Source organism: Panicum virgatum, chromosome 9K, assembly GCF_016808335.1.
Source record: "Panicum virgatum strain AP13 chromosome 9K, P.virgatum_v5, whole genome shotgun sequence".
Taxonomy (NCBI): domain Eukaryota; kingdom Viridiplantae; phylum Streptophyta; class Magnoliopsida; order Poales; family Poaceae; genus Panicum; species Panicum virgatum.
The window spans coordinates 58,733,863-58,745,695 of NC_053144.1; the positions used below are offsets into that span (position 1 = coordinate 58,733,863).

Sequence of the window (11,833 nt, forward strand, 5' to 3'; positions counted from 1 at the left end):
CAGGCTCCCCTCCGCATCCCACGTGTCACTCCCCACGCGCCTCCCCCTCGCCTCGCCGTCGCCGCCACCCTTCTCCGCCTCCTCCTCCGGCGAGAGGGCGCCCAGCGATGAAGCAGCTGCCCCGGCAGTCCAGCATGACCAAGCAGCACCGCCCGCACCACCACCGCACCTCACTCTCCCGCACCCTCGCCTCCTACCTCCTCCGCGAGCAGCGCCTCCTCTTTGTCCTCCTCGGCTTCCTCCTCGCCTCCTCCTTCTTTCTCCTCTATCCCTCCCTCACCCCGCATCCCGCCGCCGCCGGCTCCTCTGCCGCTACCAATTTCTTCGCTGCTGCCGTCGCCAGAAAAATCCCCCGCGGCGGCGTCTCATCCGTATCCGCCGCGAGCGGCGCGCGCCGCCTCCCGGTTGGCGTCCGGAAGCCCTCCCTGCGCGTCGTCGTCACCGGTGGCGCTGGGTTTGTCGGCAGCCACCTCGTCGATAAGCTCCTCGCCCGCGGGGACAGCGTCATTGTCGTCGACAACTTCTTCACGGGCCGCAAGGACAACGTCGCGCACCACCTCAGCAACCCGCGATTCGAGCTCATCCGCCACGACGTCGTCGAGCCAATCCTCCTCGAGATCGACCAGATCTACCACCTCGCCTGCCCCGCATCCCCAGTGCACTACAAATTCAACCCCATCAAGACCATCATATCCTTCCCGCTTCGTTTTATCTCTGTTTAATTCGTCCACATCCTCCATGTTTGTTTTTATTCATTTATGGATACGGATATGATTTCCTGAATGTCAGTCATATGATGCACATTTCACATGTGACATTTTGAACTTTCTGCCTTCGTTGCCGGGAAGAGCCTGAATTTTACATGTGTTTGTTTTGTTCTTATCTTGCTCTTCTCGAATTGTTTCCTTAACCAATGATGTACAAGACAAATGTCATGGGGACCTTGAACATGCTTGGACTAGCTAAGAGGGTTGGGGCCCGGTTCTTGCTGACTAGTACCAGCGAGGTGTATGGTGATCCTCTTGAACATCCACAGAAGGAGAGTTACTGGGGCCATGTAAATCCCATAGGTGTGCTAATTTTATATTATTTATTATAATAAAGAATAACCTGGTGGTATGGCCCATTTGAGCCTCTCCTGTCCACTTCATTGTGATATATATAGCTATGCTATTATGTGCAGGTGTTAGGAGCTGTTACGATGAGGGGAAGAGAACAGCAGAAACTCTTACAATGGATTATCATCGTGGCGCTGGTGTTGAGGTAAAACTTCAGTTTCTGAATGGGGATCTAAATCTAACTACAGGCTATCTTGTTGGCAATAAAACATTTTAAAACAATAGGTCACAATGTAGGGTCAAACATGTTATAAGTATATTAGGAAGGTTTTGGAACTGAGCTGCACACACTATCAGCTTCGAATGTCAAATATTGAGCACAAGTGATCCATGCCCTCTGGTATATATTTTCTCATACACTTCATTTGGGTGATTATTATGGTTACACATACTAGGCCATGGATTTGTCATAACAGGCGTCCAGAAATTGGTCCGCTGTTAAATTTGATTTCTTAACTTTATCTAGGGTGTTTATTCAGAATAGTGATTGCACAATATTTATTGATGGGGGGAAGTCAGTAAGGGGCTGCTAATCGACCAGATCCCTTGGTAATTTGGAGCTTCGAATTGATGGCTGGTTATCATTTCAGAAAGATCTTTAGTGCATCCTTCGTTTATATGCTGCAACGTTACTTGTGCTTATGGATTATATGTGTGCTTTATTTGCATTCCTCTTCTTGAAGGAAACTTTGACATAAGACTGCTTCCCTCAGGTGAGAATTGCACGCATATTCAACACGTATGGCCCTCGTATGTGTTTAGACGATGGTCGAGTTGTTAGCAACTTTGTTGCACAGGTTTGTCTCAAATTATGGCTCTCAATTTCTCATTCGTTGGTGCAGAAAAGTAACATAAAACTTCATTACTTAAAGTTCACATTGTCTCATTTTTAGGCTTTGCGGAAACAACCAATGACAGTATATGGTGATGGAAAACAGACTCGAAGCTTTCAATATGTTTCAGATTTGGTACTTACACATGCTTTTCTGTGTCCCTTTCTACAAGCTGAAGTGCATTTGTTTATGTATTCCATAATGATTCTGATAATGCATCTATGAATTATGGCGTCGTAATTCTAATCACCTGCCCTGACAAATACTTCATGCGCCATAATGAGTGCATGCAATGTTCTTTTTTTCTCAACTTTTTTCTTCATAGTTCACTTTTTTTTCTGCTGAAAGTTTATGTTTTTCCACATTCATATGTGGAAAATTTACACATCTACGAATTTATAGGTTGATGGGTTGGTAATTCTGATGGAAAGTAACCATATTGGACCTTTTAACTTGGGAAATCCTGGAGAATTTACAATGTTGGAGCTTGCGCAGGTCTGCCCTTACACTGGAATTAACTACCCATTCTTCTTTGAAAATACCTCGTATTCTTGTGCCCAATGCACCTAGCAGGAACCATGACACCACACTATTTCGCTGCAGGTGGTAAAAGAAACAATCGACCCTGGTGCATCTGTCGAGTTCAAACCCAACACTGCAGATGATCCACATATGAGAAAACCTGACATCTCTAAGGCCAAATCTCTTCTGAATTGGGAGCCCAAAATCTCACTGAAACATGGCCTGCCGCGTATGGTCTCGGACTTCCAGAAACGTATAATGGAAGAGAAATGAGGAGCAGAAGCTGCCGGACTCAGAATACTGTATCATACTGACGGATCCTTTTTTGGTGCCTTGACAAAGCTCAGATGAATGACCACTTGCCTAAGATTTCTTCCTCCAGGGCAAATTCTTTTTTGTGATAGGACATCTGTTCTTTGGTTTCGGTATTGTCGATACATAAACTTTGCCATAGAATTACATGTTCAAGTTGTTATCAAAGCCGTAGCCATAGTCGGTACATAAACTTTGTCATAGGATCTACATAACTGTAGGCTTTGTTCTGTTTTATATGCTGTCTTTGCATCTCACTCTGTTCCATTTTAGGATTTCAGATTCTCATTTCGCTTTCCTTCTGGGAGATTTCATCGTATTAAAGATACTTAATTGACTCCATACAATGTCACAATACGCTGATGCGATCAAAGCACCTATATATCACACTACATACATGGCAGAAAAGTGAGGTACTTGGAAACACAAACGTTGCACGAAACTGCAGAGCATCGTAACCTGGAAGGACAGGAGCTTGTAATGGGGGGCAGCTCATGCTTAAATGAGGTGCACGTTGAACTGGAGGATAGTCTCGACGCCGTCGGTGGTGTGCTGGTCGCCGCGGTGCAGCGTCTGGATGGCGGCGAAGCCCTTGGCGTTCTCGTACTTGCCGGTGCCTCCGATGATGGCGATGTGGGACTCCGGCGCGGCCATCCGGTGGACCCCGAAGAAGCTGAGCGTGTCGCCGTGCGGCGCCTCGGGGCCCTCGAACATGGCCGTGAGCACGATGGTCTTGCTGGTGCCGTCCTGCGAGCTGGCGACGTAGAACCCCTGCGCCCTGCCGATGACCCCGGCGCCGATCTCGTGGCCCTCGGTGAGCTCGTCGTCGATGACGGTGGTGGTGCCGAAGAGGAGGTTCTGGAGCGTGACGCCCGACGGGAGGTCCCCGGCGTTGACGTAGGGGATGTTCTTGTTGCCGCCGTTGACGGGGTTGCCGTTGTTCTGGACGAGGGTGCCGGAGGCGCCGCTGCCTCCGAGCCCCGCGACGTAGGGGGCGTTGTTGCTGTTGATGAGGTTGGCGGCGCCCTGCGGCAGCGGCACCGCGCCCTGGATCGGGAAGATGTTGGTGTTGGGGCGCGCGAACGGGAGCTGCCCGTTGGCCGCCGCGCTCGCCACCACGCCGGTCACGATGCGCCCCGACGGCTGCGAGCCTCCGAGGATGTCGTGCATGAAGAACGTCAGCGGGTGGTCGCCCGCACCGGCTCCTGCGTTCGCTGCAGTGCCGCCGTTGGCAGCTCCTACGTTGCCCGTCGCGGCGGCGGCACCAGCGGTCGCGGCGCCCGCCGCGCCCGCGCCGGCGGCTGCGGCCGGGCCGGCCGCTGGCGCCACCACCACCGGGTCGGTGGGGGGATCCGTGGGGGCGGGCAGCGGGTCGACCGGCTGGGGAGCCTCCACTGGAGCCGAGGGCTGCTCGTCGAGGACGCGGCCGGCGAGCGCGCAGTTCGCCACGGCGAGCGCGAGCAGCAGGTAGAGCGCCGCCCTGACGGCTTGCACCGCGTTCCTGGCCATGACGCAGGCTGCTTGAACGTCACTGGACGAGACCGATGAATGTGTCGCGTAGGCAGTCAGCTGTTGGTCGGTGGATCACCTGTGGCTGTGCTAGCTGCTATCCATGGCGCTGCAAGCTGCAAGATTTATATAGAAGTGGCGGGGCGTGCGGCGCTGCAGGGCTTGCAGGTGCAGGTAGGGGGCATGGCATGGGTGGAGTCGTTTGTTGGCGGTGTTGTGCGTTAGTTGTGCGAGGACGTCCAGGAACCTAGACCTCTTGAGATGAGAAGCGAGGAACGGTTGGGGCAGGGCAGGGCAGGAACCGAGGCGCGGCGCCACATATCGCTGCGCTCAGATGACCTGCGACGCAGGGGCAGGTGCGCTGAATGCTGATTGGGGGAGTTGTTTGCCTTGCCCTGTGAGTCTGAGGCTCTGAGCTGTGGTGCGAAGTGTGATCCCATCCTGAATCGGTGTGGCTCACTCACTGTAGAACATAGGCACACCGTCGTCCGACATGCATCAGCTCTTCATGTACACGGTTGGACAATGCTCTTTTGCATAAGCTGCTTCTTCCAAATGAGCATGCCACACACCAAATCGCAGGCCACAGCACACCATCACAAGAACTAAGACCCGAAGATCACAATATCTGAACTAACACCGCCATTATTGGATTTAATAATAGACATACTGAATGCCAGCAGAGATTGATTTACACTACCTTATACCAAAATTGTACATTTCTATTCCACCATTATGCCACCAAAAAAGTACAAGAAAAAAATACAGCTTTGGAAGTTTGGAGGGAAAGGCTCCTGGACTACGTTATTGAGTTGGGAGCAAATGGTAACATATACATGATACAACCAGGTCCAACTGAGGATCCCGCTTGTTTGATGCTCCAATATCTACCTAAAGTCATCTCAGCCCATGCATTTCAGTAGCCATGGGGTGAATTCCAGGAATTCTAGGTCTCTCCAGCGATTCATCGAGGGCTCCTTTTCATTGGATTTTCACCAGCCACCACCAATCCATATGCGTACGCTTACAATGACTATTGATGGAAAACATTGGCCAAATCTAGCCACAGAGCTTGGCAGATTTAGCCACCCCCAGGAAGTCAGCCACGATTTCCTCTAGGAGATCTTCTTGCAAGATACTCCCAATATCACTCCGTACCAGATAGGCACCATCTTCAGAACCAGCCCACTCTACACTTGAGAGCAGGCTTCTCTGATTAAACTCCATCTCTTCCCGTAGCTGGACCACCCTTTGCCACACCATCTCAGCAAACTCATCCTGGTCCCATCTCAGTGAGCATATCCTCAACAATCCCGTTGAACAACTCTGCATTAGAGAGGCAATTATATCCCGGAGAACAACACTCGTGATATCGAACAGGAGCTTCCTCTCAGCTGGTGGCCATAAAATGAGGCAGCTGTACTTGTTTTCAAGTTCATCATATAAATCAGGGCCTGCAGGACACTCCAATAAGTAGCAGTTTTCAAGCAGATCATCCTGGTTGGCAGTATGAATGCCCAGACCAGTAAGCATATCAAGCACGTAGGAGAAATCCCTCTCTTCTTCATCCCTAAAAGCCTGGGATTCCTCAATTTCAGGAAGTGGCTGACATGCCGCTTTGTCATCACTCAATATAAAAAGCTCAGTGCCATCTCCACTATTTGTAGTCTCCCTCTTGAGAAGCTGAAGCTGCATTCTGAGCTCTGCAATATTTACAATAAATCAAATTCAAGAACTGAGATTAAGAAGGAAGACAAATCAGCCAAAAAAAATTGATCACTTGCCTTGAAGATCTGCGCTAATTTTCTCAAAATCTCCTGAGTAAACATCTTCAGCGTCCATGGAAGAATCAAGAACTGACACTGGACTTTGCTGGTCATCTTTGCTGGAGCTCATTGGCGATTCTGATCCATTAGGTGGAATACAAAGGGTTTGATTGTCATCCCCGTGGTGATCATTAATCTCCACAGGAGAATCTGATCCTATTCGGGGATCATAAACGGTAGGGTAGCCATCAGCATGATGGTATTCAATCTGCTCATCCTGAATTCAAAATCATTAGCAGTTACTAGGCGTGAAATGGAAGAAGGAAAAAAAAGCAAACCACCAAATGATCACAAAGGAAATATGATTGTATGCACATATGAAAACGGAGAAATCAGTGATTGTGACAAATGGAGTAGTGCACATTTCATGCTTCCAGCAGAACATAGTGAGTGCAAACTAAAAGGTAGATACAAAAGAAGGAATGGTATCTTCACCTTAATACATAAACAAATCGGAGGAAATTTAAATGGTTTGTTCAAAAGAAAGTACCCGCATGGTTGAAGACTCACTAGAGGGAAGAAGAGGAAAGAAATAATGTAATAAGGGTTTGTACCTTTGTCACCAGATCATCGAGATTGGTGTCAAGAAGGCAGTCATCTAATGCTGCTGCTGTCTGTTTAAGCACTTGCTCGTTCTGTCCAGTAGAAGAAAGAGGTGATTTATTACAGCCAGGGATTGCAGAACTGGTACCCAGAACACCTACTGCATCTAGTTCATTGTCAGGATTTGCATGATGTAGCGAATGTTCAGATGTATGTAGCACGGCAGTACTATTCACTGGCTCCTCGTAATTTACATGTATATCACGTTCAATTACCATTCTTTCCTCGTTATCTGGGGACATCAGATCAGATTCCTCACCATGAACTATATAATCTCTACCTAGAGATTGTCTTTGCCTGCCATGACATGCATACTCAGAATAGTGGGGTCCCACCTTAAGAACATCTTTAAGCATTGAAAACTCATTATATCTAACACTACCAGCTCTTTTTCTACTGTTTGATTTTTGAACTCCGCAGATGAAGGATGGTGGAAGAGACTTGGACCTTGTCAATTTACTAGTAGCCATGTCTCTCCAACCATCATCTGTGCTGATGCCAAGAGGATAGATGCATGAGCCTTGCATTCTATCACTCTGCAACTCTCCCTCGGGACATTTCCTGTATGACATTTTATGGGTAGCAACTTTTGATGCATCCTGATCTGAGATAACAAGCACATCCCAGAGCGTGCTGAAGCCATCACTCTCAATTACTTGATCCTGACACTGATGGGTCTTCTTCCATCTGTTAGAGAGGTGTTTCTTTGCTTCCTTGCTTACTGATGTTTCAGTTGAATACGTTGGTGAAGAGTTGAAGCCAGAAGAAGCCCAAACATCACATATCTCAGAAGATCTATGAATTGCCTCTGGAGTTTTGAGCTTAGTAACAGATGGCAGGAACTGTGACCTTTCATCTGAAGCAAGAGTTATGGTCTCTGATTTGATATGTTTCCTACTTCCACCCCTAGCAGCCCTCATTTGTTTGGTGATCTCCCTAGCAATTTCTCTAGATCCCTTCCCTATACGGCTTAATGTTTCAGAATCTCCAAGGGGCACCTGACATATGTAATCTTCAGTATATGGACTCCATCTACCAACATCCTGATATTCTTTGTGCTTCTTATTATCAGAATGAGGGATTTCATGATGCAGGGGAAGGGCTCCTTCAACATCATGAGGTTTGTCAAGACTTGGCTTCAAGACAACAATCCGGGTGGGACAGCCTCGTTTTCCAGTATTTTCCTGGTGACTGGACCTTGACAGTTTCTGCCTCAATGAACCAGACTCTTCTTTTAGGGATTGAGAGGACATGTTAGAATATTGTTTCCTCAAAGAATGTTTCATTTCATTTTGCTCATTGAAGTTGCTCTCGGTGCCAGTAACTTGATTTCTTCGAGATGGCTTCAATATCGTAATGCAGTTTGCAGTAGATGATGGAGAACGAGAACCATGACTATGTGGGTCCCTTCGGACAATAGGATCAAATTTTTGAAGAAATTCCAACAAAACATCCCTGTTAGATACTAATGCATCAAGCGTGTCATTAAATTCTTCTGACATATGAAGGGATTCGTCAGTAGAAAGACGCTTGGCATCTATAAATTTTTGCCTTATGTAATCTATATCGGCACCGTCAACCTTGTCAGATCTGGAACTTGTATTTCTATTTTTAGATCTTGGGCTCCGGTGCGTTTTTGTTTTTGTGGCCTCCATAACTTCGAAGACATCAATGATATCATGAGCGCATCTCCTGTGTGGAGTGCCTTCGTGTAAACCATTTCGATCATGAAAACCATCAGGTGAAGTCTTTGGTGCATGACTTTGGGTATATCTATGCTGCTTATGGGTTCCAGATGAAGGCAGTGAATCAAGACCCATTAGCCTCCCTACAGCACCTGGTGAAATGTGCCTAGCATTGACATCATTTGAGAATTCTTCGTCTATTAGCATTTTCATTGGTATAACACTGGCTTTTCTTGATTTACTTTGCCTGTTTACTGCAGCAAACTGAGAAGGGAAACAGAGAGAGAGAGGGCATAGCAATTCATTAGTTAGCTCTTGCATTTACACAGTAAGTTCAACAAATAATCAGTTGATAAAAGTATAAAGTTTAATAGATGAAGATGCAAATGAAATACAGTTAATTCTCATAAATAATTATCAGCAAATTTCACTAGATACAATAAAGAATAGCATTTAAGACATGTTTAAATTACACCAATAACATATGCATCTCAGTTTTATGGCATACTTTCAATAAGTATCGCTGGATAACTAAATTCTTTAACTCCAAACATGTGAATCATATTCATATGATACACATCTTGAACTAAATACAGATAACTCACCACAGAATCAGATAGTATTGCTGGATAAGTTGCTTGTTTTCTCGAGGACACAACTCCTGAATTCAAAAGCAAAGGAATGGTAATTAATCTCTGCAGGTCAAAAACAACAACGACAACAGTAGCAACATGATAAAATATCAAGCAGAAGATATTTCATGCCGAACAGGATTTGTAACACCATGAGGGTAAGGTTGAAAATGCAATTCACTTGTTCCTAGACTCCACCTAGTAGAAGTAAAATGAATACAAAGATATCTATTGCTGGGCTCAATCAGGCAATCGTCACAAGGAGTATAATTCATAATTTACTAGAAATTAATATGGAAGTACACATCTGGGAGAAAGGTACTTCAGAAGGAAGCATAAGCATCCATAAACATCAAAGATTCAAAGTGTTCATGCAGCGTGTTCCCATGTTGCCATTTATTTCTTGAGATAACAAGCTCATACAACTTTGTTTCAGCAATTCAGAATTGAAGCAATGTCAATCAACAGCTTATCCAGAAACCATACCTTCCTGGAACACCTGCAGAATATTTGTAGAAACATTTGCACAATACTAACTGAATGAAGCTCAATTCAGAAATATAACCTTGAATGTTGATTAAGCATTTATGACGAAAAAAACTTTCCATTTGGACTCTTTAGGGGCATCACTGGTGGAACCCGAGGGGCCCTCAACATGTAAATATGTTATTGCTGCTACAACCATACAGCTACATAGCCTTTCAACACATGGAGCCTCTAATAAGGACACATCACAATTCACAAGTAATCATTGCTGCATGGTTTAAGGAGATGCAACAAGCCAGAACCACACAGACAAGGTACAAAATTTGTAGGACCACCTAACAAACACAAACCATGAACAAGACCGCACAGTATTTGCTTCAATTTCACATGGCATTAGACTGAATTTCTACAACCCCATGTACTTCCTTTAAAGAACAAGCAGAAGGGGTCCAGAGCAAGTTTCACTCTTAGTGCTTAAAGCAGTTGTACTTTCTTCTATAACTAAGTGACAAATCCATTTTTATCAAATATTTGCTTAGTGATTAGCATCTGAAGACCACTTGGCCATGAACCTTCACGGCATCCACAGACAAGAGTACACAGAATAGAAGAATTTAATGCTTTAACTTACATATCCAGCAAATTACCAGCAAGGCAGGTTTATTTGCGTGATTTTGTGAGAATTGACAAGTTGACAACACCATACATTTCATTTATGCAACTATAAATTCTACCATCTACAGTACTCCAATAATTCAAGGCACGCAATGCTGTAGAAATTTATTCCAATATGGCAAAACTGGATGGGAAATTACATCCTTTTCATGCTTAGTTTTAAAATTGGCCTACAACTTGTGCAGAATCTAGGCCACTGCAGCTTCAAATGAAAGGACAATAAAGAAAAAGAAAAGAATTGTCCGCCAAAATGGTTTGAAATCGGAAGAAAGAATCTTTCTCTCTCCAATAAAGGCATGACTAAGACCTAAAGTCCACGAGAAAGCTATGTCCCCGCAGCCTAAAACAGGGGGGGTGGGGGTTAGAAAAGATTACACGCCCTGTCACTCAGCTACGTCAAATCTTCAAGGACTAAGTTGATTTATGCCAAACTATCTGTCCTAAGAAATCGTATTATTAGCTAATGTGCACAAACCCGGAAAAGGACGTCCTTTCCAACACCAAACTTCACCCCTAGGAAGTGGATATGACGGTAAAAGACGGGATTTAATTGAAAACCTAAAAATGGATTTTGACGAATGTGCAAGCAATCCCAAGCTCCCGATAGCAGCACCAGAACTACGACGGGGAAAAAACGAAACATATGTCCTAATCCCCTAAGGGCGTAGCAAGAGAAAAATAACCCCAACAACCATCACTATCCAAGATCAAAGATGGGATCTCCATCACATGGACTCCTTACGCTAAAGAAAAAAAAACAAGTTGCGCAGAAAAGAACCCGAAATTTCATAAGAGAAATCAAGGAGCATCATAAGAATCTGTAACAAGAAAGTAGGCACGCGGGTACCTTGGTGATCGGAGCTGGGGACCATGGAGCACGCGGCATTCCGCTCCGACGAACCGTCGCCCTCTCTCCGCCGCGATCTGCCGCGCGCAATGCTCGCCATGCTCACCTCCGTTCCTGTGCACGACCAGGTGCGGCGAGGAAGCAATCTCTCATCCGCTGCGCACAATCGGGCGACGGGGGAGAGAGAGAGAGAGAGTGGTGGACTCGGAGAGCAAACGGGCGAGTCGATTTTGAGTGGGAGGGGGAGGACCGGAAGAGGAGGACGGGGAAATAGGCCTGTTTGTTTCGTCTGCCCGTTTCTTGTCTCTCTCCAGTCTCTCTCCTCTCTGGAGTCTGGTGGCCTGTTTCTCTCTCTAAAATCTCGCTTACCTATGTGGGGCCGTGTTTAGTTAAAAAATCAAAATTCTAATTTTTTTTCCGGCACCTGCGTATATGGAGACTTAAATGTAGACGAAATAAAAAACACATTGCGACTGCTGTCTGTAAATGACGAGACGAATTTAATGAACCTAAGTAGGCTGTATTTAGATGCTAAATTGCTACAGTAATGCTACAGTTAATAACCTTTAATGATGGATTAATTAGTCTCATTAGATTCGTCTCGCGATTTACAAACAAATTCTGTAATTATTTTTGTGATTAGTTTATGTTTATATTTTTATAATTAGTTTATGTTTAGTACTTCAAATGTAGAAATATGTCTTTTCAAAAATTTTACGGGAGGAAACTAAACATGGCCTGCGCTTCTCTCCTCTCCAATCTAGTATGTCACTCTCTCTCTTTTT

At 45.7% G+C, this 11,833-nt stretch overlaps 3 protein-coding genes across 3 annotated transcripts; 1 reads left to right on the forward strand and 2 right to left on the reverse strand.

The window, feature by feature from the left end:
* The first annotated feature begins 29 nt into the window (after positions 1 to 29).
* On the forward strand, positions 30 to 3,042 carry LOC120652788 (UDP-glucuronic acid decarboxylase 1-like). Its single transcript, XM_039930716.1, has 7 exons — positions 30 to 689; positions 923 to 1,070; positions 1,184 to 1,263; positions 1,832 to 1,915; positions 2,012 to 2,086; positions 2,354 to 2,446; positions 2,555 to 3,042. Exons 1-7 carry the CDS (start codon positions 108 to 110, stop codon positions 2,744 to 2,746), a joined length of 1,254 nt encoding a protein of 417 aa, XP_039786650.1. The 5' UTR covers positions 30 to 107; the 3' UTR covers positions 2,747 to 3,042.
* Positions 3,043 to 3,104: 62 nt separating this feature from the next.
* On the reverse strand, positions 3,105 to 4,575 carry LOC120652789 (dirigent protein 24-like). The gene has a single exon (XM_039930717.1). It carries the CDS (start codon positions 4,292 to 4,294, stop codon positions 3,284 to 3,286), a length of 1,011 nt encoding a protein of 336 aa, XP_039786651.1. The 5' UTR covers positions 4,295 to 4,575; the 3' UTR covers positions 3,105 to 3,283.
* Positions 4,576 to 4,964: 389 nt separating this feature from the next.
* On the reverse strand, positions 4,965 to 11,380 carry LOC120652790. The gene is made up of 5 exons (XM_039930718.1): positions 11,049 to 11,380; positions 9,014 to 9,069; positions 6,675 to 8,672; positions 6,079 to 6,337; positions 4,965 to 5,997 (listed from the first exon to the last, which is right to left on the reverse strand). Exons 1-5 carry the CDS (start codon positions 11,146 to 11,148, stop codon positions 5,354 to 5,356), a joined length of 3,057 nt encoding a protein of 1,018 aa, XP_039786652.1. The 5' UTR covers positions 11,149 to 11,380; the 3' UTR covers positions 4,965 to 5,353.
* Positions 11,381 to 11,833: the final 453 nt, after the last annotated feature.

Coding starts and splice junctions, on each gene's coding strand:
- LOC120652788 (XM_039930716.1), top strand. CDS start 108: ATGAAGCAGCTGCCCCGGCAGTCCAGCATGACCAAGCAGCACCGCCCG. Junction 1,264..1,831: donor ATCGTGGCGCTGGTGTTGAG/GTAAAACTTCAG, acceptor TGCTTCCCTCAG/GTGAGAATTGCACGCATATT. Junction 2,087..2,353: donor TTCAATATGTTTCAGATTTG/GTACTTACACAT, acceptor ACGAATTTATAG/GTTGATGGGTTGGTAATTCT.
- LOC120652790 (XM_039930718.1), bottom strand. CDS start 11,148: ATGGCGAGCATTGCGCGCGGCAGATCGCGGCGGAGAGAGGGCGACGGT. Junction 6,338..6,674: donor TCGATGATCTGGTGACAAAG/GTACAAACCCTT, acceptor TTTTGAATTCAG/GATGAGCAGATTGAATACCA. Junction 5,998..6,078: donor AATTAGCGCAGATCTTCAAG/GCAAGTGATCAA, acceptor TAAATATTGCAG/AGCTCAGAATGCAGCTTCAG.
- LOC120652789 (XM_039930717.1), bottom strand. CDS start 4,294: ATGGCCAGGAACGCGGTGCAAGCCGTCAGGGCGGCGCTCTACCTGCTG.